We start from the raw sequence: 27,439 nt of genomic DNA on the forward strand, positions 1-27,439 counted from the left end.
GAGGCTGATTCATGGTCTTGCATTCAAACTTAGTGGTTTGGGCTGAGGTTTGCTTTATTGGTTAGGTCCCCACAGCTGAGTTACCTCCTGGCAGGATGACCATCCCTCCCATTTTTAAAGGGACAGTCCAGTTTTTGGGGACTTTTTCTTATATCGGCGCCTATTACCCTCTACCCCCGTCCCATTTTTTCACAATTGCTATCTGGTTACCCTACCTCCTGGGAGTGGGGTGCTGAGATAATTAATTAATGTTTGTACAGTGTTTTGAGATTTTTGGATGGAAGGCACCATGGCAGGGCATAGCATTCTTGTGAATGATCCTGTTTAAATGCAAACAGCTTTAGCAACAATAAAACAAGGAAAAGGGAAAATGGGAGATATCAATCAGTGGAGCTGGTTCTAAAGAGCTCCTGTTTTGATTTCAGTCTTTATCCCCAAGATACAGTTTCAAAGCAAAAACCAAGAGCACATCAGGGAAATCAAGTGAGCCAGGTATAAACAATCAGTAACACTAGGAGGTATCAGGTCACAACTGCTCTCAGAATAATTAGGCAATTTGCCAGCTTGCTTCAACAGACCGTCTGAGATTATATTTCCTCTTGACCAAGGTCTGAAGCTGAAGGCCAGGTTTGGTCAGTGGAGTTACATCTGCTCATTCCAGCTATGTGATTCTCTCAGGCTTTGCACCACACGTCACCATTGACACCTGTGCCAAGCGAGTGTGAAGTGCAATCAAATTGGGACAGTAGTGTTTTACGCTTACGTTGTACAGGTGTAACCAGTGAGGCACAGTATGAGATGGGGAGTTTTTGTTGTGTCTCTTTGTGCTCTGTTGATGATTTGTTGGGTCATGAGTGGTCCCCATTTTGTATCCTTCCACCAGCAGTGTTTCCAACTCTTGCCTTTATCTTTCTTGCTGCTGCACGGATCTCAGTGGTATTTTACGTCAAGCCTTGCAGCTCTTAAAGCCCCACTTGCTGGAGTTATGTGATTACATAACAGAGAATCTCTTTGCTTTCATTTTTTTAAAAAGGCCAGTGTTGCCCCTTTTGACCAAACTTGCTAGTCACTGCTTAGGGCCCTGTGGGTGTTCCAGTGGAGAGTAGAAATTGGAGCTAGGTATTTCTGTGATGCAGTTTTGCTTATTTACAAGGAATATACCAAGTCCTATGCTTCTGAATGCAGAGGGAGTCAAATAGCAAGAAACAGCTTCTGTTGCTCATAGCACCAAGCACGAGCTTTTCAGCCTGCACTTCTGACCCAAAAAACCTCTCCCCAGGTTTCTTCTGGGGTCAGCCACATGCTTTCAGCTGTTCATTCCTCCAGGTTAGCTTCTAGTTCTCTCCTCTGTCTGGTCTCAGTTTCTGTGTGTTCTCTTCCCCCCAATACCCAGGTGAACTCAGTAGGTGCTGCTAGTCTCTAGGTAGACTTCATTAGGGTTTGTTTTAAGTATGCCCCCCACTCTCTCTTAGCTTAAATGGGCAATTTATTCACACTTTTGATTCATCCCATAACAAAGGTTCACCTGCCCCAGCTCATAATAAGAGTAGGTTTCTAGTCCTCGTGGCTGCAGAGAAAAGCTGGAAATCACAATGTCTTAAGTCTCAAAAACCAGATGGCCAATCATTGATTATTTTTTATATTATCAGGATTTTATATCAAGCTGGTCTTGTGGGTTTTTTTGCGGGGTGGAGCTGACTATGACTGTCGGGTGCTGGGGGCTGGCAATAGTGTCCCAGGGCTCCAGTGGCTGTCATTGTGGCAGCAGGAAGTCACTTGTCTCTGTGGTGAGAACCGCCAGTGGCAGGGGGCTGGTTTCCAGTGGCGTGGATGGGATTTCTCACAGGGGCAAAAGATGTTGTGCCCCCAGAGACCTTGGGTTGGGTGCCTCTCACAAGCTACGTAGGGCTAATCTGGGTCAGCATGTGGAGGGGAGACCCCATATTAGGCTGACTAGATGTCCTGATTTTATAGGAACCGTCCTGACTTTTGGGTCTTTTTCTTATATAGGCTCCTATTACCCCCCACCCCCATCCCGATTTTTCACATTTGCTGTCTGGTCACCCTACCCCCTATAGAACCCTGACCTAGGCAGGTGTGCAGATCCCCACAAGCCCCGCCCAGCTTCCATCGATCTCTCAGTGCTCGATCGTTCTCCCCTGGCCGCTCCTCCCGCCTCGATCTCTCGGCGCTCCGCTCCGCGCCGGGACGGGCTGATTTCTCTCGGCCTGCGCTCGCTCTCCCCTGGGCCAGGCCGGAGCAGTCGCTCGGCGGCGGCGGAGCGGGATGAGCCTGGCGGGGGGTAGGGCGCCGCGCCGCACGGCGGGGAACCGGCTGGCGGGGCTGCTGAATGCCGAGGAGGATGAGTTCTACCAGACCACCTACGGGGGCTTCACGGAGGTGGGGCGAGCAGGAGGGTGGTCTTGGAGAGGGGGCCGAGGCCCGGGGGAGGGGGCTGTGAGGGGGCCCGGAAGGGCGGGGGGGACAGAGGCCCGGGGGAGGGGCACCGGGAGGGGCAGAGGCCCGGGGGAGGGGCACCGGGAGGGCGCGGGGGGGGTAGAGGCTCGGGGGAGGGGCACCGGGAGGGGCAGAGGCCCGGGGGAGGGGCACCGGGAGGGTGCGGGGGGAGGGGCAGAGGCTCGGGGGAGGGGCACCGGGAGGGCGCGGGGGGGGGTAGAGGCCCGGGGGAGGGGCACTGGGAGGGTGGGGGGAGGGGTAGAGGCCCGGGGGAGGGGCACTGGGAGGGCGCGGGGGGGGGCAGAGGCTCGGGGGAGGGGCACCGGGAGGGCGCGGGGGGGGGTAGAGGCCCGGGGGAGGGGCACCGGGAGGGTGCGGGGGGAGGGGCAGAGGCTCGGGGGAGGGGCACCGGGAGGGCGGGGGGGGGGTAGAGGCCCGGGGGAGGGGCACCGGGGGAGATGCAGAGGCCCGGGGGAGGGGGCTGTGAGGGGCCCCGGGAGGGCAGCGTGGGGGGAGTCGCTCCCTTGGGGAGCAGAGTTGGGGGGGTGGGGGAGTGCAGCAAGGCCCTGTGGAGGCTGAGTTGGTGGGCTGTGGGCTACTTGGAGGACAGCTGTGATTTGGGTGGGGGCACGAGGCAGAGCGGGACTCCCAAAGGGGCAGTGGGATCTGGTCAGCCGTGACTGTCGTTTGCCCCCCTCTCCTGGGCAGGAGTCGGGAGATGACGAGTACAAAGGCGACCAGTCGGACAGTGACGACGAAGTGGACTCTGACTTTGACATTGACGAGGGCGACGAGCCGGCCAGTGACCAGGATGATGACGAGCCCAAGAGGAAACGCAGGGTGGTCACCAAGGCTTACAAGGTAAGGATGGAGCAGCTGGTTGTGGTGCTGGGAGACCCAGCCTCTGGTTCTGTATTGGGGTAGTACCTAAGAACACCCACTAGTCATAGACCAGGACCCCAGTGTGCTGGGTGCTGTACGGACAGTAAAGAAAATGGTGGTCTCTGCCCCAAAGAGCTTCCAATTGAAGTACAAGACAGGAGACACTAGGTGGATACAGACAGGGGCGCACAAGGAAACAACAAAACAACCACAGTCAGCATGACGTGCCGTGGTCTCAACGCACCAGTTGTCTAATTGCTGTTTCTGATATAGCCCTGTTGGGCTGGGGGAGGGACCCACATGAAAGCTGCTGCCAAAACTCTTAGTACAACCAGATTGTAATCTAGTGTAGGGGGTAGCCGGGGAGTTCACAGCAATTCCATGTATAGGCTGTTTCATTTATGATCTTGGCAGCAGCAGAACCCTGAAAGCATTTTCAATTAGTGTGTTTCAGGAGTGGGAGTGCAGGCTCATGGGCAGGACTCCTGGGTTTTATTTCCAGCTCTGGGATGGAGTGTGGCCTCATGTTTATCCAGGAGATGGGCAGTCAGGACTCATGGGTTCTATTGCTGGCTCTTGGAGGGAGTGATGTCTAGTGATTAGAAACTGACCATAATAAACAGACTGCAGCAATGGTCAAAGTAAATCAAAGATTGAAAATGTTCTTTCTGTAATCAAAGGTGTAACTAGTAATACAGGCAAAGCACTTTTCTTTTTAAAGGCGTTTATGTTGGCAGGGGCCCTCTTGCAAAAACAAGCTGCAAAATCCCTTGTGGCTCTTTATTTAAATGGGGTTGAACTCTCCAAAGCAGCATTAAATAGCAAGCCCCCAGGAGGTTCTTTTTTTCCTCACATCAGCTCTTATCTGAACCTACTAGGAGCCCATCAAAAGCCTGAGACCCAAGAAGCCCGATACGGCTTCCAGCAGCTCCCAGAAGGCGCGAGAGGAGAAGTCTGCGCCCCTGGAACTCCAGGATGAAGTGGGAGACAGTAAGTGTGGCTGATGCTCATTAGGATCAAATGTATTGCCTTGAGGTGAGACGAAAAACTGGTTTCTGAAGGTTTTCTCGAAGCTTCTGCATCGATTTGCAGGGCAGAGGTTTGATTCAAAGTTATTCAACTACAACTGCTGGGCTGAGCTATGATCCACAGACAGGGAGGAATCATCGTGGGGCTGCTATGCTGGTTTCTTGGTAGCTACGCTGTCTCTGCCCGCCATACCCAGTGTCCTGACTTTCCCTCCCACTCCTTGGGCTTACAGGCCGCAAGTACATGCGCCAGTCGACTACGGAGCACACACGCCAGACCTTCCTGCGTGTCCAGGAGCGTCAGGTGCAGTCGAAGCGCAAGAAGGGGGGGCAGAACTATGACAGGCCGCTGACGCAGGAGGAGCTGCTGGAGGAGGCCAAGATCACAGAGGAGATTAACCTGCGGTCTCTGGGTGAGTGACATGGGTAGGAGGCCCTGGGAAACACACAGGCTCTTCACTCAGGTTGGCAGCAGGAGCCTGGCGCACCAGTCAGGGCTGTACTGCTCTACTGGAGACAACATGATCTGATGGGGGTTACGATTCCCAACCTTGTCCTCTGCCTAAGTTCTAGTGGCAGCTCCAGAAGGGTGTATTATCTCCCAGCTAGAACAAGGGACCTGGAGCCAGGACTCCGGGGTTCTGTTCCCAGTTCTTGAATGAGAGTGGAGTCTAGTGGTTAGAGCAGTGTGGGAGTGGAATCTGGACTCCTGGATTTTATTTCCAGCTCTACCAAGGGCCATTCATTTCAGCTCCGTGTGCCTTGGTTTCCCCAACTGTAAGCGTGGATAATGCTACCCAAGCATTAGTTCTGTGGATGATATATAGACGTGCCTAGGCACCTCCGCTCACCATCATGAATGGTTCAGAATTATAGGCATAACACAGGAGGTCTCTGGCTCATTCAGTTACTAGCCACCCCTTATGGGAGCCTGTGTGCCCCTCCTTGGTTCTCCGAGCACCAGGAAGGAGTTTACAGACCATTGGTGACCTGCGACCTGTACTCTGAGAGCTTCTGGTGTGGCACAGATCTCTCTGTTGAAATGCTGGAGTCACAGTCACAGTTAATGGCTCTTGCAGTGGTTCCATGTGGTACCTCCCAGTGTGAGGTAAAGAGCTCTGAAGGCAGTAGAGCGGGCTCAGTAGCCGGACAATTGACTGGTGGTCTTCTCTGAGCTGCCCCATCGTTCCAAGCCCTGCTCTGTTCACCCTCGGTTCAATCGCCCTTGCAGAAACCTACGAGCGGCTGGAAGCTGACAAGAGGAAGCATGTGCAGAAGAAGCGGAAGTGCGTGGGGCCGGTGATCCGCTACTACTCGGGGACCATGCCGCTGATCACTGACCTCGGGGTGAAGGAGGAGAATGTGGATGTGGAAGGGTAGGTGTTGGGGATTGTATTTATTCCTCCCATCTCCCTAGCCTGAACTCTGGCCCCTCGGGATGGGCTACCAACTCCCTCCTAGGTCTCACTGTCCCTGCTGACTCCTGCACTCTGGCTGGCAGGTGCCAACCCCACTTCCTAGGGGATTCCCCTGAGCCAGCTCGTGGGAGATGTCAGCCCCATCTTGCAGACCCCAGCCACTCAGTCAGTCCTCTTCGGCGTCCCAGCCTTCAGCTGCTTCTCTGAACTGGATCCTGAGTCCCAACAGCCACCAATTTCTTCTTCGTCAGCAGCACGAGTGTGATCTGGATCCCTCGAGGTGGCAGGTGTTTGGGCCCTGGTTAGTCTCCGGCTGAGGACATGGGGCCAGTTGTGGAATTCCCACCTGGACCTAGCTTGAGTTTCAAACACAGCTCAGGCCCATGCTGATCCCTCACTCCTCCCGTACTCCAAGGGTATCCCAGGTGGGGCTGGTAGGATTACAACTCAGGCTTGGACAAAGCAGGGCCATGCCTCCTTTTGCTAGAACCTGCTGCCCCAAGATGGGATTTGTGTGGGATTTGCACCCTGACTTATGTGGAGGTTGCCTGGAGATCTTTACTGAGCACAAGTGCCTGGTACATGCTTTGTCTCCCCTCCCCCGCACCTCCCAAAAGCCCTGTGCGTCCTTGTGCCCCCTCATCCCCAGAGCCCTGGATGTTCTTATTCCCGCTGTTGCGTTTGAAGCTTGAGCTGATTCCTGTGTTTTCTCCCCACCCCCAGGTTGGATCAAGACACGCAGCAAACAGCAGAGGCTCCCCAGGCTTCCGCCTCCCAGGCTGGCAAATGCTCTCGCACCTTCATCACCTTCAGCGACGACGAGACCTTTGAGCGCTTCTTCCCTAAGGCCAAGCAGCCCAAGCTGCCCGTGAAGGAGATCTGCCCCGTCACGCACAAGCCGGCTGTCTACCGGGACCCCATCACCGACATCCCCTACTCCAACATCCGGGCCTTCAAAATCATCCGTGAGGCCTACAAGAAATACATCACTGCCCATGGGCTGCCCAACGCGGCAGCTTCCGCGGCCCTGGGGGCAGGGCCGCCAGCAACGGATCCAAATGTCCGGGCGACCAGGCAGAAAATCATCATCAAACAAACCGTCCCGGCCACATAAAGCCCAGGAGTGGTTGTTCCCTTTCCAGGAGGGAACTTCTTAAAGGGACACAGGCACATTTGGGTGGCTCAGTATTGACCCGCCCCTTCTTCTACGTCCCTGTGTATCTTTCTTTCAAACTCAAACAGGTGGTGGTTCATTGCTCTTTATTTATTATTTTATTTTTTAATAAAAAATGCAATGCCTGCAGCAGTCCCACCGGAACAAACCAGCGCGCACAGCCCAACCCTCGCAAGAGACCCTACAACCACCAAACCAGCGCGCACAGCCCAACCCTCGCAAGAGACCCTACAACCACCAAACCAGCGCGCACAGCCCAACCCTCGCAAGAGACCCTACAACCACCAAACCGGCGCGCACAGCCCAACCCTCGCAGGAGACCCTACAACCACCAAACCAGCGCGCACAGCCCCTCCCTCGCAGGAGACCCTACAACCACCAAACCGGCGCGCACAGCCCAACCCTCGCAAGAGACCCTACAACCACCAAACCGGCGCGCACAGCCCAACCCTCGCAGGAGACCCTACAACCACCAAACCAGTGCGCACAGCCCCTCCCTCGCAGGAGACCCTACAACCACCAAACCGGCGCGCACAGCCCAACCCTCGCAAGAGACCCTACAACCACCAAACCGGCGCGCACAGCCCAACCCTCGCAGGAGACCCTACAACCACCAAACCGGCGCGCACAGCCCCTCCCTCGCAGGAGACCCTACAACCACCAAACCGGCGCGCACAGCCCAACCCTCGCAGGAGACCCTACAACCACCAAACCGGCGCGCACAGCCCAACCCTCGCAGGAGACCCTACAACCACCAAACCGGCGCGCACAGCCCCTCCCTCGCAGGAGACCCTACAACCACCAAACCGGCGCGCACAGCCCCTCCCTCGCAGGAGACCCTACAACCACCAAACCGGCGCGCACTAGTGGAGCTATGCAGTGGGTGGGATCACTTATGCTGGAAGGAGGCAGGATGGATTTTAAGCTCGGAAATGGTGCCTGTTTAACAATTTAGAAAGATAATAAAGTGACAGGACAGATGCTGTCTGCACTGTGCGGCTCACTGTGGGGAGGGGAGGAGCTGGTGAAAGAGGCTGGATTCTGCGGCAGCCTGACGTCCCGTCTCGCTGATCACCGCAGGGGCAGTGCACGAGTGCCCTGGAGAAGAGCGTCCGGCCCCGGGTGACGTTCAGTTGGTTCTAGCTGAGACTGCAGGCAGGGTAAAGCTCCCGTTGCAGCAGCCAGAGGCATGAGGAGCGTTTGTGCTGAAACCCTGACTCGTGGCACCGACTGGAGCCTTGGCGGGGCTGTAAAGCGCAGGCGGTTCTGTGACTCAGACAGGTTAGTTGGTGTCTGCCTCCTGCTAGTGCTCCCGTGAGGCTTCGCCAGCCTGCAGGGCTCTGATAAGTGTTGTCAGTAACGCCCCTGGGAGGGAGGTCCAGAGCAGCGTTTTATTCCTCGGGATTGTCCGGCATCCTTGCCAGCCTGGCTGCTTCAATGAGGAGAGAAGGGAAATAAAAGAACCCACCGTTCCAGGGGTGATTTCCTCAGTTGCCCTCCCTGCCCATCCGATTCCCTACTTATGCCCGTGGCCAGCTTGATCCCTGCCCCCTCTCTACTCATCTGGTTTTAAATGTCTCAGGCACTGGGGCTTCGGCACCTTGGGGGATGAGGCTGCAGCTCCAGAGAGCTTGTTAACAAGCCATTCCTGAGTTTCAGCTTAAATTTCTCTCTCGCTCCTTGTTATCCCCCAAGCAATTCTTCCTCCTTGCAGCTGGCTAGCATCGTACCCCCATCCCCTGCCAAAGGGTACAGCTTAGTTCTGCCTGTCTAGTGTCTTATCCAGTCCCGTCCCCAAAGTATCTGAATGCTTTGCCTACAGTCATGTATTGATCCTCCCAGGGATTTAACATTATCCTCATATTCCCCAGATGGGGAAACTGAGGCACGAGGTCTCATGCTACCCCAAGGAATCAGAGCTGGGAATTGAATCCAGATCTCAAGTCCCAGTCAAGTGCCTTAACTGCAAACTCATCCTTCTTTCCTTACCCCACATCTCCATTAAGCTGTCTTCATAAATTAGCCCCCCACCCCCTTTCTCTAATTCAGTTTAATAGATTACAGGCCAGAAGGGACCTTTATTAGTTGTATTACGGTAACAGATGGGCGGCGTAGTCATGGACCAGGCCCCCATCCTGCTGGGTGCTGTATGTTCTTTGTTAGGTGTATTATGGTAGCAGCTGGGACCCCCCCAGTCACGCACCGGCTGTCCACTGTGCTAGGTGAGGTACAATCACATCAAAGAGATGATCCCTGCCTCACAGAGCTCTCAGTCTAATCCAGGCTGCAGAATTTCTCTTGAATGTCTGATCCTGAGCTAAAGCTGGGATTCCCAGTGCGGTTGCATGGGATCTGGAGTGAGAGGGGTCCTCTCTTCTCAGCTCTGCCAGGATGCCTGTGTGGCTGGCTCTCATTCCTGCTGCTAAGGCCTCCTCCATGCCCTGGCCTCCTCCATGCCCTCGCCACCTGCAAAGCAAATCAGGGGCAACCGAGAGCTGCCCCCCTTCATGTGTCAATTCTGGCATTTGACCACTGGGGGTCTGCAGGGCTCTGGGAAAACCAGCTGGGCAGTTGGAGTGATTGATAACCAGCCTGTCTATGTGAGCTCGCCCTCCCACCCTCCCCTTTGCCCAGCTGGAGCTAAAATAATAATATGCTGATCTCACACACTTCGCTGGCGGTATCCCTTGCCTCAGCACTGCGCTGCGGCTACTTTCACCCAGCCTGGAAAGGCAGCGTCCTGGACTGCCAGGGGAAGGTAAGCTGGAAGCCTTGCTCCCGGGCGGTAGGTTTCTCCTTGGGGCGCGAGGCTGGTCTAATCACAAAACTAATATTCTAAGCGGCTTGCCAAAGGGGCGCGGGGCTGGCTTGCCCTTTTCGGTCATTGCTCATTGGGCTGTGGATTCTCACCTCAGGCTTGCATTGAAGGGGACAGGCTGCCCATGTGGGATCAGTGCCTGCTTTTCTGTGGGCTGTAGGGCACGTGTTCCTCTTGCAGGTAGGTGAAGGCACCCTTCCCTGGTGCGCTGAGAGACCTTCTCTGCCTGGGATATCCACTGCTTGTACTTGACCCTCCGGGTAAACAGCTTTGTCTCCTATTATGGCTCCGTGCACGATCCTCATGCTTTCGGCTACTAGGCCTGCTTTTCCCCCACCAAAAGAATATAAAAAGCATGACAGGGCTACGATGTGGATCCTCCTACGCAGCCCAGAGTACTGTATAAATGGTACAGACTCATACGGGTCGGTTTGACTAGCGCTGAAATGTGGCCACCTCTGGGGAGGGCTGCAGCAGCTGATATAATCGTCTAGGCCAGGGCCCGCGTACCGTAACTGCAGGAGGAATATTAGGTAGGCAACATCGCAATTCCCAGGCTGGGACTCCGGGGCTAACATCCGCTGAAGCACTAGGGGATCTTTAGTGATGGGGGCTTGTGTGTGTTACACCTGCCACACAGCCCTCCCTAGTGCCCCGTGCTGACCCAATACGAGCGTGCCACCTGGCGAATCCTCCAGCACTGCTTCCGGCAGATCTGGGTGGGGGGCGCTCGGAGGTCTCCTATCCAGCTTACCCACCCAGCCTGCCCCTACTCGGCCTCTGAAAGCTAGTTTGATCCCAGCACCAGGTGGCACAACTGCAGACCGAGTTGCTTGGAATAAAACAAGAGGACCGTCAGGTTTTGCCCTGGGGAAAGGCCAAAGGGCTATTGCCAGATTCCCAGAGCCCTCCAGGACATTGTGCCCTTGCTTTGTAGTCAGAAGCCAGCTTAGCCCCGGTAAGGCTGCAGCTACACGTGAGCACCTGGCCGCTGTGATCTCAGCAGAGCAAGGTCAGGCAGAGTCGGGCCCAGCAGGGAGCACGTGGCCGCAGGGGCTGTTAGAAAGGCTTTTTTGACCGGAGCTGGTGTCTGGCTGCTGCTTTAACATGATAATGGGTAAGAATATAAATAATTCCCTCTGTGGCAGGTCCCCCGGGTGGCTGTCTCTGGCCTGTGTTAGACAGGAGGTTAGACTAACGGATCAGAGCGACTCCGTCAGGCCTTAGCGGCAGTGGGCTTGATTCTGATCGCACATATGCTGGTAAATCGAGAGTAACTGCACTGAAGACTGGTGTGAGATCAGAATCCCTCCTGGTGGCTCTGTGGCAATGTTATCCCTGTGCCCTGGCCAGCCCTGTCTGCTTATGTAGTTCGCTCATGACTCGCAGAGTGCCCATCACCGTGGGGGCTGGGCCCTGCACCGATGAGCTTACAAGCAACAGACGGCAGGGCGCAGGGCTTGAGCGGGTGAACGGTCTGTAGACGCTCCCCTTAACACTGCCAGAGCTGGGTACAAGGGCCTGAGGACAGAGGTGTCGACTTCCCCAGTTCCCAGAGGGTGCTCGACCCCCGCTCTGCCCCGGGCCCTGCCCTCACTCCACACCCCTTCCCCAAATCCCCCACCCCTTCCCGTCCCAGCCCTTCCCCCAACCCCCCCCCCCCGCACCTCCTGAACACTGCTGAACAGCTGATCATGGTGGGTGGCAGGCACTGGGAGGGAGGGGGAGGAGCTGATTGGCGGGCCGCTGGCGGGTGGGAAGGGGAGGAGCTGATCCGTGGGGCTGCCGGTGGGTGCTGAACACCGACTATTTTTTCCCCATGGGTGCTCCAGCCCCAGAGCACTCAGGGGGTCGGTGCCGATGCCTGAGGGTGAATGCGACTCAGGCCCATTCTTGAAGATGCTTCCCAGCTGAGCATCTCAAAGCACCTCTCATTGTACTGATGGAGGAAACCATGGGGCTGTCTACCCTCGGAGTTCATAGATTCATAGTTGCCAAGGCCAGAAGGGATCATGGGGATCATCTAGTGAGACCACCTCTGTAACACGGGCCAGAGACCTGCCCCAAAGGAATTCCTAGCGCAGAGCTGTTAGAAAAACATCCAGTCTTGTTTGAAGCATGGTCAGTGACGGAGAATCCACCATGACCCTTGGGAAATTGTTCCAGCGGCTAATTACTCTCCAGGTTAAAACATGCACCTTATTTCCAGTCCGAATGTGTCTAGCTTCAATTTCCAGCCATTGGATCGTGTTTGGCTTTTCTCTGCTCCTGTAAAGAGTCTATTATTCAATACTTGTTCCCCATGTAGGTATTCCCAGAGTGGGATCAAGTCCCACCTTAGTCTTCTCTTGGTTAAGCTAAATGGACTGAGCTCCTGGAGTCTCTTGCTGTAAAGCAGGTTTTCGAATCCTTTAATCCTCCTCGCAGCTCTTCTCTGACCCCTCTCCGACTGGTCAGCCCTGTGGGAGCCCCGAGATAGCTCCGGAAAACCTACCGCACCGTGTAGCACTTTGCTCAGTGACTATTTAAGGCCCGTTTCTCTGCCCTGTTTCAGACCCCGCTCCAGCAGGGATGGGACGGGGCGGCCGTCCCACCTGTTCTACAGCTGCCAGCTGCCACCGCTCTCCGAACAAGCATCAGGGACATGGCACTGGGCGCCAGGCTGACCCGTGTCAAGCCAGGTTGGCAGATTCCTGGAGCAGCTGCCTCAGCAGTTTTGATCAGTTGAAGGGCGGATGGTGCTGGCTGTGTCACTCCTTCATCTGCCCTTTAGGTTTAGCCCCCAGCGCCCCTTCTGTGCCCAGCAACCCCCTTCAATCCCTGGCCTACCCCCCTCATGCCTGGAGCCTCCACCGCCCCCAGCATGACACCTGTCCGTCCCCAGGGCGTCCATTCCCTCCCCAGCTCCATCTTTATCTCAGTGCAGCTGCCCTCCCCCTGCCACCCTTAGCCCAGCCCCACCACCATCCCTGTCCCGCTCTTGGCTGCGTTCCCCTTCCAGCATGGACCTGTGGCCCCCAATGGACACTCTGGTCCCCTCCAGGGGCACCCTCTGCATCCTCCCACCCTGCTCAGCGCGTCTGCGTCAGACTTGCTCCCTTATCGGCCAGTGCCGATGGCTGTGGGGCTGGGACGAGCCCTGGGTGGGGCTGTGGGGTCTCTGATAAGGACATTGAGCTACTGCACTGTTTGGAGACAGGGAGGGGCAGCTCCATGGAGGGTGGGGGGAGGAATAGGGGCTGATTTAACCATTTGTGCCATGGGCCCTTGTGCTGAAGCTTTGGGGACGGGGTGGGAGACGAGGGCAGTTAATGCACCATCCCCTTGGGAGGGGCGGGAGGTTGGCTGGGCCTGGCTGCTGGATTCCTGCCCGCTGCTACTCTGGACCCTACAGTGTCTTCAGACAGCAGGGATGCCAGGAAATTCAATAATATCCACTGGCAGTGAGTTCCACAGGCTAACCTCACTAATATCTAGTGGCAAGGAGTCCCACAGGTTGACTATACAGTGGCCGGGAGTTCCATGGAATAATCTCACTAATACCCAGTGGCAGGCAGTTCTGCGGCCTAACCTGATTAATAGCCAATGACAGAGAGTTGCACTGTCTAGTCTCACTAATATTCAGTGGCAGGGAGTCCCATGGGCTAATCTCTCTAATATCGAGTGGCAGGGAAATACACAAACTAACCTCGCTAAAAGCCAGTAGCAGGGAGTTCCATGAGCTAACCTTGCTAATATCCCACATCAGGGAGTCCCACTGGCTAATCTCACTGATATCTTGTAGCAGGGAGTTACAAAGGTCAACATCAGTCCTGTCCCTCTGCAGTGACCCAGAGGTCTTGTGTGGCAACAGGGAGTCCCATGGGTGAACCTCATGAATGCCCCGCTGTAGGGAGAGCCCACATCTGTTTGTGTCCCCACCCAGGCTAAGTCTCTGCTCGGTTGCTGAGGGGGTTTGCCTCCGACGCTGCTGAACCATGACGTCCTACCGGATGGAGCTGGAGAAGTACCGGGACATTGACGAGGAGAAGCTTCTGAGGGAACTTTCCCCCGAGGAGCTGGACCAGCTGGACCTAGAGCTGCAGGATATGGATCCCGAGGTGAGGCCACTCACAGGGCTGGCAGGGGAAGGGGGTGATGCTGCGGCTTGTGGGGAGTTGCTGACCTCCAGGCTTCGAAGCCTCACTCCAATCCCCACCCCACCCCTGACCCTGGCTTTCCCTGGGCCTTTGTGGTGCAGCCATGACGGTCATAATACTCTTTGATACTCAGACCAGTGGGGGTGGGGGAAGAGTGCAGTTCAGTTCAGTTCAGTGGTTAGAGCAGGGGGCTGGGTTCTATTCCCAGCTCTGGTACTAACTCCCTGAGTAAACCACTCCCCTGCTGTGTGCCTCAGTTTCCCCACTGTAACATGGGGCATTGGCGCCAGGCTTCATTCATTGCCATTTGCAAAGGGCTTTGTGCCCCTCCTCAGGGGCAAGGGGGCTGTGATCTCTATGGGGGGGCTTGTCCCGCCAGTGACCCCTTCCCGCCTCCCTCTTCCAGAACATGATGCTCCCAGCCGGGCTGCGCCAGCGAGACCAGACCAAGAAGAGCCCGACGGGGCCACTGGACCGGGACGCCCTCATGCATCACCTGGAGAAGCAGGCGCTGGAGGCGAAGGAGCGTGAGGACCTGGTGCCATTCACTGGCGAGAAGAGAGGTACCAGGGCAGTGTGTGTGAGGGGGGGGTGCTCGGGGGCTTGGCTCAGCCTGACCTGGCATTGGCACAAATGGCACAGACTCTGGCATTCGCCTGATCACCCCCCTGATTGGGGGAGAGGGGCTCATGGCCCAATCTGCTAGGAGGTCCCTGGCCATGCCATGGGGCCTGTGCCAGAGGATAGGTGTCCCCCACCCCCGAGGCAGAGCTAGGCCAAAGGGTACGTGCCCCCCACCCACCAGGGCAGGGTTAGGCTGGTGGGTGGGTATGTGCCCTTGGCAGCTGTGGGGGTTCATTCCCCATGGGGGCGGTGCTAGAGGGTACCAAGCCCCCATGCAGGGACAGTGCCGGGGGGGCAGGTGTCCCACACCAGAGGAGGGGCCGCACCTGGGGGCACACCCCTGCCTGTGTCTCTGGGTGGCCAAGCAGTGCTGGGTCAGGTGGACCAGGCCAGCGAGAATGGCCCTATGGGGGGCCCCGCCTTGGCCTTTGTGGGGTGGGCAGGGCTGTCCCTGGGTGCTGCTGGCCGAGCGTCTGCCCAGGTGCTGGGCTGCAGGGCTGGGACGGAAGGGATTATACGTAGCTCAGCCCAGGAGCTGAGGCCGCTCGAAAGTATCTTGGTGAGTGGCTCGGCTGCCCTGTCCGCTCCAAGCTGGGGCCCCATCAGCCCAGACACAGCAGCTCCTGGCCCTGGAGCCCACCCCTTGTCCTGGCCACTCCCCATAACCCTGGGCAGCTGGCAGGGGCCAGCTCCTTGGGGCAGGGCAAGGGCAGAGCTGCTGAAGTTTTGGGGAGGCAGCAAGGTCTAGTGGGCATGGCACCAGGTTGGGCCTCAGGATACCTGGGTTCTATTCCCACTGCCTACGGGGGGATCTTGGGCAAGTCCCTTCCCTTCTTGGTGCCTCAGTTTCTCCGGTCTCCCAAGTCTGTCGATCTATTGAGACTGAGCTCTTCAGGGCAGGGAGCGCCTCCCACTCTGGGTCTATGCAGTGCCCAGCGCAACAGGGCCCCAGTCTCAGCTCTGGATGCCACCCTAAAGGGCCAATTCTCTGATTGGGGACCCCTCCTGTGAGGCTCCTCCCCCTGAGCTGCTGGCCACAGTGCTGTGCACTTCAGGGTCCATTCCCCGGCGTCACCATGGCCCCAGGCCAACAGCCTCCTGTGGCTTCCATTTCGGCTGAAAGGGTGGCTGGGGCCAGAAGTGACTCCCCTGCCCCATCCGTGGGGCCTGGAGTCAACCTGGTGACCCCAACTCACAGGGGAGACTCACCAGGGAGGCCCAGGAGGGAATGGGCCATGGAGGCTGAGCTGCTTTCTGGCCCCAGAGGGGTCCCCAGGCGGGGTCAGCATAGGAGAACGCTGAGCCCAGGCTCTGCCCATCCTGTGAATGCCTGGGGCTGCCAATCAGGGGACGTCTTCTGCCACACTGGACAAATTATAACAAACATCCTCCCGACCCCCCGGAGATCGTGGCGCTAAAAGATCCACCCAGGGCCCTGGGAGTGCGGGGCCCTCGAACATCAAGGCGGGGCCCTGGGGCAGAGACAGAGTCCTTGGGAGATGCCGGGTCACCTGCCTGGCTCCTGAGCACCGCTGAGCTCTAAATCTGCCTCTGGACTCACCGGGAGCGCCAGGCTGAGCTGGGGGGTGGCTGAGAAGCAGGGCTCTCCGACGGCAGCCCGCAGGGGCGGGGATCCTCCCGCCTCACTCAGCTGGCCAGACAGAAGCTGCTGACAGTGGAACCCCCATTACGCAGGTGGAGACAGCAGGCCTGGTGCTGCTCTGGCCTGGGTGTGGTTGGAAACGGTTCCCCATAAAATCCTCCCTGTGCAGGGGCCTCCCCATCCAGTGGGCAGCTGGCATGAGGGTCCCGTCCCCACCCTGCTCCCACCCCCGCTGCAGGGGGTGGAGCGGGGGTGTGGCTGCGGCACCCTGTGCTGTGGCTATTCTTGGCTCCCCAGGGTCCGTACAGGGTGGGGCGGGTCTGTGGCCGTGGTGCACTGCGCTGTGCCTATTCTTTTCTCCCCAGGGCCCACTGGGACCCCGAGGCTGCCCCAACTTCCACTGGGTGCCAGGCAGGGCCCTGCACCAACCCAGAATCCAGGGAGAGCAAAGGCAACTTAGCCAGCCCGCACCCCAATCCTGCTCCCGGCGCAGGAGCAGAGTGACTGGGATCGGGCCCAGTGCATGGGCTCCATGTGTCCTGTCCATAGCCCCTGGCCACCCGGTGGCCCATTAACTCCCCACCTCCCCTCCGGAGCATGATCACAAGCAGGCACTGCTAGGCTGCGAGTCCATGGAGCCAGGCCAGCTACACAACGTCTCTTGTGGTGGGCTCTGTGCTGCCCGGGAGGGACGTGCGGCATCAGAATGTCATGCTCCGGGAGATGGGCCCGACGCGATGCGCCGGTGAAATGACACCCAGGCCAGGGTGACGCTGCCCCCGGTGCCCCAGCTGGGCAGGAGGTGCCCAGAGCGGTTGCTGCTGCAGCATCCTGAAAATCGGGTGTCTGACAGCGGCTTTCCCCTGAAGCTAAGAGCCCCGAGGCGCTTCCAGGCTGGTTGGTCACATCCGAAAAGGTCACTCTCCTCTGCTCCATCTCCCCCAGCCTTCCTTCGGCCCCTGCCCAGCGCAGGACCTCCTAGTTTATGCAGTTTCCTGTCCCACCCTGTGACTGTGGCCTGCGGGCACCCTCCAGGCATGCATGAAGCCACGTGACTGACTCCTGCCATGTGTGGCTTGTTCTTTCGCCCAGGGAGGATTGTGCGGGTTGGGGGGGTGTTGGTGTTGGAGGAGGGCCGGGTGGAGAAGCAGACAGAGGAGCAGGGGGAAGGCTGGGACGGTCCAGTCCTGGGGGAGTTCGTGCCCCAGTCTGGGATCAGCCCGCCGAGGTATCCCTGCCTGCTGCACAGTTGGTAGAAAGTTCCCCTGGACCTGGACACAGGTCCTCAGATTTAGGGTCTTCTAGAGGTGCTGGGCCACTGAGCTCTTTGTGGGTGAGGCCCGAGGCTATTCCACGGGAAGACAGCATCGAGAGCAGAGTATTGGGCCGTCCCTGATCTAACTGATGTGGGATCTCACGCCACTGCCAGAACCCATCCCAGCCATCCCAGGTTCAACCCCGGGTGCTACATTCTCTCCATCTCTGCACCGATCAGGTCCATCTGTCCCTCAGTGCTCCCGTCTGTTGGTCTGCACCTGTTGTTTCTCGACTTACACTGTCAGCTCCTCGGGGCAGGGGCCCTCACCTTGCGGGGTGTCTGTGTGTAGTGGGGCTGGGGCTCTGCAATCCACACCCTGATAACCTCTAGCCCTGGGGGCTGGCACGTGCTCCCCGCCGTGAAGGGGCTGGAGTGAATGAGCCACAGGAATTTTACAGAGCTGAGGCCAGAACTCCCTGCGAGGCTGTCAAAGGGGTCGGCCGCACTCTTACATTCTGTCACTCAGCGCTGCCCCGGCCTTTCAGTTGGAGTCTCCTTTGCTTCCTGTCCTGACCTTGTGTGGCTGCTAAACAGCTACAACACTCTGCCCCAGAGGTGGCTGCATTTGTGCGGATCTGGGACGGCAATTCCCTCTGTCGCTGGGGGAAGTAGGGATTCCAGGGCAGAAGGCACTGAGGGAATCGAAGATGTTGTCACCAGTCGATGGCTACCTGGCATCAACAGGCTGCTACTTATAACCTCGTGACGGCCGGGGGAATAGAAACCACATCTTCCTACTCTAAAAGTCCAGGCTCTCGCCACGTGAGCTGCTTGAGAATTTCCACTGTCTGCTGGCAGTATAGGTCCTATGACACACACCTGATTCCATGCAGCAGAGCACAGTGGAGCACATATGCTGCTATGTTACAGTTCTAAGCTTTGCTGCTCTTCAGCCCAGACGCTAACCCCAGTCTGTCTCTCTGCAGGAAAACCCTTTATCCCAAAGAACCCCCAGCGGGAGATCCCCAAGGAGGAGCAGATCACTCTGGAACCTGAGCTGGAGGAAGCCCTGGCCAACGCCACTGAGGCAGAGATGTGCGACATTGCAGGTGAAGGGCCTTGGGCCCTTGGAGGCAGCAAACCCAGTCTGCTTTGGGGCCACAGCAGCATGGAAGGCAGCAGTGCCCTACCTGCGTGCTAGTGGCGAATGCCCGGGGCCCAGGCTCTGGCTTGACGTCGCTGTGGCTGCCATTTCCGGGGTGGGTGTGTTGTGACTGGGGGCTGAGTGAAGGTTGGCCGGGTCCTGGCACTGGCAGGGATTCAGATGGAGCTAGTGAGATGCTGAGCCCCCCAGGTTGGGTCATAGGTTCAATCCCCACTCCCAGAGACCTCTGGAGCATGAAGCACCAGCTCTGCTGCAGGAACTGAAAGGTGAGGCTGTTGGCTAGGGCTGTAGCAGGCTCATCATCTGCCATGTGTGACTGCTCTAGGAGGTGGGAGATGCTGAGAGCAGGGACCAGGTCCCGCCTACCCCACAGGGGGCGTGGGCATCATCATGGGGAGCCGGGGTGGGTACCAGGAACAACCTTGGGCTTTAAAGCTAGGGGGCTCTGGGGACAGCTGCCCTAAAACATCCCTGAGGGGACGCAGGGTGTGGGATAGGTCGGGGGAGGAAAAGACAGGCCTGTGGGCACAGGCACCATTGAAATCGACGGGCATTTTGCCACCTATGCCAGGGCTGGATTTGACCTCTCAGAGCTCCTGTAATTAACGAGTGTGTCTTGCAAACTGCAGTGGGGCTAATGGCAGGGGAATGTGTTGAGGTTTGGGGGTCTGCTGTGTGTGAAAACGCCTGGCCAGACGGGGGAGCTGTGGAGTCTTGTGCAGACTGAGCATGCCCGGGGAGCTTGGCGTCTCTGGACGAACCACGCGTGAGAGAGGCTGCCGTGGGCGTGCGGGCAGAGGCGGGTTTGTGCGTGTTGTATGCACGTCCCTGTGTGAAGGCACGTGTGTGAGCGTGTACATGCGACCGGGTGTGTGTATGTATACGGGCCCCTGTGTTTGGATGCCCCTATGTGAATCCACGTAGGCGTGAGCACATGGGCACGCATGGCCTGGCGTGCGCATATACTCATGAGCATCTGTGCCCTCGCCTTGCTTCAGGGGCTAGTACATTCAGGCTGGCTCGTTGCCTGGCCCAGATACGTAGCAGACCTCGTAGCTCCCCGGGTGGGGGTGGGAGGGCGTAGAGGGACAAGGCGGTAAAGCGGGACCTAGGCTCGCCCCATCCCTAGTTCGGCAGCACAAAGCTTGAGCTGCTTGAGCTCCGGGACCCGGCTTTGGTGCCCTGCCCCCATGCCGCCTCGGGGGTTACTGCTCCTGCCCGTACAAGCCGCGATGAGCTCCGATTCCCGGAGCTCAGCAGCGAGTGAGCTGGCCGGGAGCCAGCGGGTGGCTAAAATGAGAAAGGCAGGCTCTAGGGCTATCCGCTTACGCCCGCCGGGGAGATGCTAGGCCAATAAAAATACATGGGGCATGTGGTGAGAGATTACATTTAGGGGCTTTTCCTATGGCCTCCCGCAGCCAGCCGCGGTCGGGTTGTGAGCGTGGCCGCAGGGCTGCCCTGTGGCCTGCCACAGTAATAGAGAAGTGCCATCAACCTCCAGGTCATGGGGCACTTTGTGAGCCTTGTATGTATAGGAATTGCTTGCCCACCCACTAACATGCAGCCATCTCTGGGGTGGAACACGGCAGCTATTTAGAAAAGGCATTGTCACCCACTATGTGCATACTGCCATCTCTGGGGTGGAAGATTTTAGACAGGGAGCACTCTCTCAGTGGTGAGACACAGCAGCTTCTGGCAGGGAATGTGGAAGCTGCTTGTACAGGGATCCCTTCCTCTGTGCTGAGATGCAGCCACCTCTGGGGTGCAAGGTGGTAGCTGTTTAACAGCAAACAGCAACATCCCGACTGTCACTTAGTGCAGTTTAGTGAAATTGGCCAGGAGGGTGCAGGGTGAGCCCAGGAAAGCAGAGAGCTGCAGCGACCCCCATCCCCTACCTCTGCAGCTTAGGCTCTCGGCCTTTGTTATTCAACCCAGCGGCCTGTTTGCTGTTCCCTCCCCAACAGCCATTCTGGGGATGTACACCCTGATGAGCAACAAGCAGTACTACGAAGCCATTTGCAGCGGCAACATCACCAGCACTGAAGGCATCAATAGTGAGTGAGCTCCACTGGCCCGCGGGGCGGCAGGGCGGGGTTTGCGCTCATCCCACGCGCCAGCTGACTCCGGTGGGGTTGCTCAGTCAGTCGCAGAGCACAAGGCCTGGGTCCCTAGGTCTGGATTGTTCCCCCTGCGGGACTGTGAACCTGCTCTCAGGAAACGCGGGATGTGAAACCAGCAGATCCGGGATGAGCATGAAATGGGGTTTATCAATTCCTCTCTGTTTGGATTGTTATGAGTAACGCAGTGCAGGAGATGTCAGGAAACAGAGGGGGCCAAATTCTCCCAGCATGTACCCTGGCATAAATCAGGAGTAGCCACAGTGGAGCACCTTCAGCGGCTCAGCGGCGTTCCCCTGGCTCAAGGCCGGGTGGAGCGTGAGAGAATCGGGTCAGCGAATCTCCCCCTGCTGACCTGGTGGTGCATGCGTGTTTCCCACCAGGTGTGGTAAAGCCGGATAGGTACAAACCAGTCCCAGACGAGCCGCCGAACCCCACCAACGTGGAGGAGACCCTGAAAAAAATCCAGAGCAACGACAAGGACCTGGAGGAGGTCAACCTGAACAATATCAAGGTCAGCTTCTCCCAGGGCAGCAAGGGGCATGGGAGAGGGTGGGAGCCCCGAGCCGTGGGGACATCTGACTGGGAAAAGCCCTGGGGTGAAATCCTGGTCCTGCTGGGGTCAAGCATAGTGGGGCTATTGATTCACTGGGGCCAGGACCTCAGCCCCACGGGGAACAGATATCCACCTCCCTCCATCTATCTACCCCTTGGATCCACCCGCCCGATATCCACCTCCCTCCATCTATCTACCCCTTGGATCCACCTGCCCGATATCCACCTCCCTCCATCTATCTACCCCTTGGATCCACCCGCCCGATATCCACCTCCCCCATTTATGTACCCCTTGGATCCACCCACCCGATATCCACCTCCCCCATTTATGTACCCCTTGGATCCACCCGCCCGATATCCACCTCCCCCATTTATGTACCCCTTCAATCCACCCGCCCGATATCCACCTCCCTCCATCTATCTACCCCTTGGATCCACCCGCCCGATATCCACCTCCCTCCATCTATCTACCCCTTGGATCCACCCGCCCGATATCCACCTCCCTCCATCTATCTACCCCTTGGATCCACCCGCCCGATATCCACCTCCCTCCATCTATCTATCCCTTGGATCCACCCGCCCGATATCCACCTCCCTCCATCTATCTACCCCTTTGATCCATCCACCTGATATCCACCTCCCTCCATCTATCTACCCCTTCAATCCACCTGCCCGATATCCACCTCCCTCCATCTATCTACCCCTTGGATCCATCCACCTGATATCCACCTCCCTTCATCTATCTACCCCTTCAATCCACCTGCCCGATATCCACCTCTCTCCATCTATCTACCCCTTTGATCCATCCACCTGATATCCATTTACCTCCATCTGTCTAGCCCTTCCTTGCATCCATTCCTCGAGCCATCTCCCTGCATCTGTATACTACTTTGATCCATCCATCTACTCCATCCATATGTACCCCTTTGTGACTGAGGGTGTCTGGGCCGCCCTCACTGGAAATGCCAAGGTCAGGGCAGGCTGTGAAAAGGAGAGCAGATACTCCCAACATTTTCCTGATACCTGACATGGCATATCTGGCATAACTCTTTACAATTTTACAATATTGATATTCGTAATATCCTCAAGTGACCTCAGATTCCATGCAGCGTCACACGCGTGGATCCATCCATCTACTTCATCATCTATCTACCTCTTTGATCCACCCATCCATCTATTCCTCCATCCCCTTATCCATCTACCCCATTGATCCATCTCTTTACCTTATCCACCCCACTGTATCCCTCCCTCCCTCCATCCACCCATCTATCTCATCCTCTTCATCCCCCATCCCATCGACCCACTCATCTACCTCATCCCTCTGTCCATCCCTCCATTGTGAGGCGAGACAAACCCGTTTTCTCACTCTCTCCTCCTGCAGGACATTCCCATCCCGAAGCTGAAGGAAATCTGCGAAGCCATGAAAACCAACACTCACGTGAAGAAGCTGAGCCTGGTGGCGACTCGGAGCAACGACCCTGTGGCCAAGGTAAGTCCTCCCACTCCCGACAGACGGAGCCGCTCGGAGCATCCCCGGTTGCCGTTCCCCCCGAAGCTTTGACAAGCCGTAGCTGGCACCAGAATCCCCGGGGAGTCTGACTCTTCCAGAGGGAAACAGCTTCCCCAATGGAAACGAGGGAAGAATTTTCCCTGGCTGGAGACTTAAGCCCTGGCTGGATTCAGCCAAGCCCTTAAGCAGTGCTTAACTTCACGCACTGGTGTAGGTCCCGTTGACCTCAGTGGGTACGTCTGTACTGCAGTTGGGAGGTGTGACTGCAGTGTGTGCAGACGTGCCCCAGCCGGTTGATCTAGTGAGCTCGGGTAACATAACGGTGCGTGGCAGGGGCTAGCTGCTCGTGCACATCCCCAGGGGCCTGGGCAGGCAGGTCTTGCCCATGCAGCTTCCCTGCTGTTTTGACTTGCGCTGGCTTTGCTCTAGCGAGATCCCAGCTAGCTCAGATACGTCGCCTCCCCGTCGCAGCGTAGACGCAGTCAGAGGGACTTACGCTTGGGCTTTGGTGCTCTGCTGAATGGGGTCTTCAGTCTCAGCCCCATAGCTCGTCAAGCAAAGAACCACCCGGGACAGATGTGAGTCACGAGGCTTAACGCACTGTCTGGAGGGAGCCCAGGTGATGATCGGAGAGAGCCCAGCTACTGGGATGATTTCCTGAGGGTCTCGGTGGATTTCAATGCAGACGGGACGTTTCTCTCACAGATCTCTCCAGGCCTTGTTTCGGGGAGGTTCTGTGGGCTGTGTGAGGCTGGTCAGGCCAGATGGTCACAGTGGCGGCTGTGTTGACAGGTCCTGGGTAGACTTTTCAGCTCAGAACTGAACCCCCGTTCCGCAACCTCAGCCTGGGGCTCCAGGACCATGCCGCAAACCTGGCTTGGCTGGAGCTGCGTGTACTGGTGCTGTCCCTTAGCCAGCAAGAGCTGGGAGGGCGAATGTGTCTCATGTCACTCAACAGCATCCCCGATAACTACCAGCCTTGACTTCCATCCAGACCAGGTCTTGAGGGTGGTGTCTAACTTGGAGGCCCTTATGTGGGGGGCCAGCGACATTTTAGCTTTGTGTTCTGTACGGGGGCGCTGCGTGGGGAGGATGTCACCACAGCAAACCCTGCTTGCAGGCTGTGAAAGGTCGATGCGACTGACTCTGGTCTGGGACTCCCACAGGCCGTGGCCGAGATGCTGAAGGAGAACAAGACTCTTCAGAGCCTCAACATTGAATCCAATTTCATCACCAGTGCCGGGATGATGGCCGTCATGAAGGCCGTGCAGCAGAACACCATGCTGGCCGAGCTCAAGGTGGACAACCAGGTACAGCCGTGCCCAGCCGCTAGGGAACACCGGGACGGGGTGCGACACACAGCTTGGTGGGGGCGTGGCACTGGAAGGGCAAGCGAGTCCAAGCGTCATCTGACGGGTGGGCAGGAAGCGAAAGGTGGGGTTAACGGACGTTGGACATCGTCGGTGGCTGGGATACAGACCTGTGTGCTGGGAACCCCTCAGTATCAATCCCACTCAGCTTCTGTGGGCACATGGGGTTTCAAATGCTGGCCCTATTGACGTCAGTGGGAATTTGGCAATTGATTAGGAGTGTGACAGAGAGAGTGCCTCTCAGTGCCCCCTTGTGGCGTGGGATGGCTCTGCAGCATCCCTGCCTCAGTTTCCCCTCACCCAGGTTTTTACAAGGTCCAGGTGTTTATCAGTTAGTCCTGCCCCCTCAGGCTAGGAGGCTGCTAATTATGACACAGGCAGGGCTGGCCCCATTTCTCCTTAAAGGATCCAGTCATCCTGTAACCAGGAAGCTGGGCATTCTGTGCCTCAGTTTCCCCCAGGTAAAACAAGGATAATGCTACCCGGGTTCGTAAGGGGCATTGTCCACCTTCCCTAGCCAAGGGACAGGTATTGTAATAACACTCCCTTATCTTTCTGGGGGTTAGGAGGGTTCACCTTTGTAGACAGAGGCTAATTATTAATGATCATCTCTGCTGGCTGCACATTGCTAATTGAGAGCCTGATCCGGGGAGGGGCTGAGTTCGCTTTGCACCCAGTGGCAGTAGTTCTCAAACTTTTGTACTTGTGACCCCTTTCACATAGCAAACCTCTGAGTGCGATCCCCCCGATAAATCAAAACCACTTTTTAATATACTTAACACCATTGTAAATGCTGAAGGCAAAGCGAGGTTTGGGGTGGAGGCTGACAGCTCGCGACACCCTGAGGGGTCCCGACCCCCAGTCTGAGAACCCCGTGGGTCCATGGAGCAGAGGGGCTCAGCGCCTTGCAGCCATGGGCTGTGGGTCTGGTAAGGAGAGGCCCCATGAAGTGAATGGAAAGGCTCTGGTTGACTCCAGTAGGCCCCGGTTACTCAGGACAGCCAGATGATTGGGCCACTTGTCTGGGTCCAGAGCGAGGGCCCGGTGGAGGGTGCAATTGGGAACAACCAGCCATCTGCCCAGAGCTGTCTGGCCTGGGGTGGGCCCCATGCTGGGCCACAGGCCCTGGAGAACCCCGACTGCTCCTGCTTAGGGGGGTCAGAGCCCATTAGATTCCAGCAGCTGTCTGTGAAGGCAGGGAGCTTGGCAGGATGGACTGAGGACCTGACCCAGCGTCGTGCCACCATGCGAGTGCTGCCCTGCCCATAGCTGCTCCTGGCTCTGAACCCCACGGGCAGGGGACCCGGCCTGACGACCGCTCGGCCTTCCCTGCACACAGAGAGAGAGAGAGAGAAACAATGGCTTGATCCTTTTGCTCCAGGCTACCACCCTCGGGCCCCCTCTGCGAGAGATCAGGAAGCCAGTCCAGGCCTGGGTCCCGGGCTAGCACAGGTGCCAAGGCTGGGCCATGCCTTGGAGGCCGGGGCGGCCGGCGGGACCCTAAGCACCTGAAATGCAGCCTCCACTTTACTGACAAGGTCTCCCGGAGGCCGGTGTCCATCCACAACAATCCCCGGTTTCCCGGGGGTGAGTAACAGGAGACGAGGCCTCTCGCCCTAGGGGCCGGCTCTGAGCTGGGCTCTGCTTTGTAGTCACCTCCCAGCAGCTGGTGTGCGATGAGTCTGGCAGCTGTCAGGCCAGCTCCCAGCCGCCTGGCAGTCTCTGCAGAGAGACCAAGGGGGGCTGGGCCCTGGAGGGTCTGTGTGTGTGTGTGTGGCAGGCCAGTTGGGCTGCGCTGGAGGGGAGGCTGGTGGGCAGCCTGGGGGAAGGTGGGAGCAGAGCTCCTCACCCCTGGGGCTAAGCTCAGCCGGGCGCTGGTACCCACCGAGGCTGCCGTTCCTGCCCCCGCAGTCTCAGCGGCTGGGGGACTCGGTGGAGATGGAGATGGCCGCCATGCTGGAGAAGTGCCCCTCCATCATCCGCTTCGGGTACCACTTCACGCAGCAGGGACCAAGGGCCAGAGCCTCCATTGCCATCAGCAAGAACAATGAGCTCCGTAAGTAGCAGGCTGGGGAAGGGTGGGGAGGGGACTGACTGTCGGCTCGCCCATTTCCCAGGCCCCACTGCAGCAGCTCTGTGAGCCCGAGCTCCCTTGGCTTTACAATAGGCCCTGGCCCCAGATTTACCCGCATTGATGTGGCTCTGCTGACGACCTGAGGTCTGGTGCGCTCTGCTCTGGGGTGCAGCGCCTGGTTGACGGTACATTGCTGCTCCCCTCTAGCGGCTAGACCAGACAGAGCCGGTCCGAGGATGGCGCTAATCGTGCTGGTTCTTTAGCTTAAGCAGCCGAGACCTGTGCATTTGGATGTGGAGGTTCAGGGTTCAATTCCCCGCCCCCGGTGTCATTCCATGTGCTGCTGATTAGGACAGGAAGTGAAGGCTCCCCCAGCTGGCTGAAACTGCAGCGGGGGTGTGAGAGGTTAGAATGGGAGAGCAGGCCCTGGACTTCACCCAGGACGGGGATTAAGACCCCGGCAGAGGTAACACCCCCACGGACCATCCCACTGGGCTGCCCATTGCTGATGGATGTCAGCCTCTTCACTTCCTGTCCTAAACCGCCCAGCGGCATTTCCTTCCTGCCTATCTCCTGGATGGGCTGGAGCTAGATCTGGGGAGGGGGAGAAGGTTTAGGGAGGTCGGTACTGGTCGATTTATAGAGGGTGGGGTGGGGGCCTCTGGGCTCAGCTCTGCGCCACCGACCCCCTTGCTGTGTCTGCCCCACAGGTCGCAAGCAGAGGAAGACATAATGCCCGGCGCCCGGCCCGTGTCTCTAACGCCTCTCCGTGCCTCGAAGCCATCGGCCCCGGCCGGCTGGTGCCCCGCAGCCAGGGCTCTGCCTCCAGCTCAAAGCAAAGGGGAGCTTTTTGTTCTTTTTGTAGATTTCCTGGAGCCGGCCCTCAGCTGTCGGCCCCCCGCCCCCCCTCCCGCCCCATCTAGTACTTGGAGTCCCCAGCTCAGGTTACTTGTTCTTAGGAAGAGAATTGAAGCGAGTGTTTTGGTTCTCACTGTAAATAAAGAGATCACTATGCGGACAGAGGGTCCAGGCTCCAGCACTGGGGTGGGGAGTGGGGACCAACACTCTGTAGGGCCGGGAGCCTCCTCCCAGGGGCCAGTCCCAGCTGCTTCAGAGAAAGGACAGTTCTTTCCCTTTGCACCCTAGGCTGTAGCAGGGCCAGCCCCTGCCCCGGCCAGCAGAGCTGGGCTCACCGAGCCACAGATCAGTCCATTTGCCCACTTGTCCCCCACCTCCCCACTCCGGAA

The 27,439-nt window shown here is 57.8% G+C and overlaps 2 protein-coding genes across 3 annotated transcripts; both read left to right on the plus strand.

Moving 5' to 3' along the window:
- The first annotated feature begins 2,046 nt into the window (after positions 1-2,046).
- On the plus strand, positions 2,047-7,940 carry VPS72 (vacuolar protein sorting 72 homolog). Its single transcript, XM_084613865.1, has 6 exons — positions 2,047-2,400; positions 3,166-3,318; positions 4,218-4,329; positions 4,601-4,780; positions 5,599-5,743; positions 6,509-7,940. The coding sequence occupies exons 1-6, from the start codon at positions 2,287-2,289 to the stop codon at positions 6,897-6,899; spliced, it is 1,095 nt and encodes a 364-aa protein (XP_084469991.1). The 5' UTR covers positions 2,047-2,286; the 3' UTR covers positions 6,900-7,940.
- Positions 7,941-8,082: 142 nt separating this feature from the next.
- TMOD4 (tropomodulin 4) lies at positions 8,083-27,202 on the plus strand. 2 transcript variants are annotated; one of them, XM_084613867.1, is made up of 10 exons: positions 8,083-8,240; positions 13,703-13,877; positions 14,323-14,479; positions 18,388-18,510; positions 20,531-20,620; positions 21,067-21,197; positions 22,620-22,727; positions 23,915-24,058; positions 26,030-26,174; positions 26,903-27,202. In XM_084613867.1, the coding sequence occupies exons 2-10, from the start codon at positions 13,755-13,757 to the stop codon at positions 26,923-26,925; spliced, it is 1,044 nt and encodes a 347-aa protein (XP_084469993.1). In that variant the 5' UTR covers positions 8,083-8,240; positions 13,703-13,754; the 3' UTR covers positions 26,926-27,202. The 2 variants fall into 2 exon arrangements, with proteins under 2 accessions (XP_084469993.1, XP_084469992.1); XM_084613866.1 differs by lacking the exon at positions 8,083-8,240 and adding an exon at positions 9,629-9,717.
- Positions 27,203-27,439: the final 237 nt, after the last annotated feature.

Source organism: Lepidochelys olivacea, assembly GCF_965140295.1.
Source record: "Lepidochelys olivacea isolate rLepOli2 genome assembly, chromosome: 24".
Classification (NCBI taxonomy): Eukaryota; Metazoa; Chordata; order Testudines; family Cheloniidae; genus Lepidochelys; species Lepidochelys olivacea.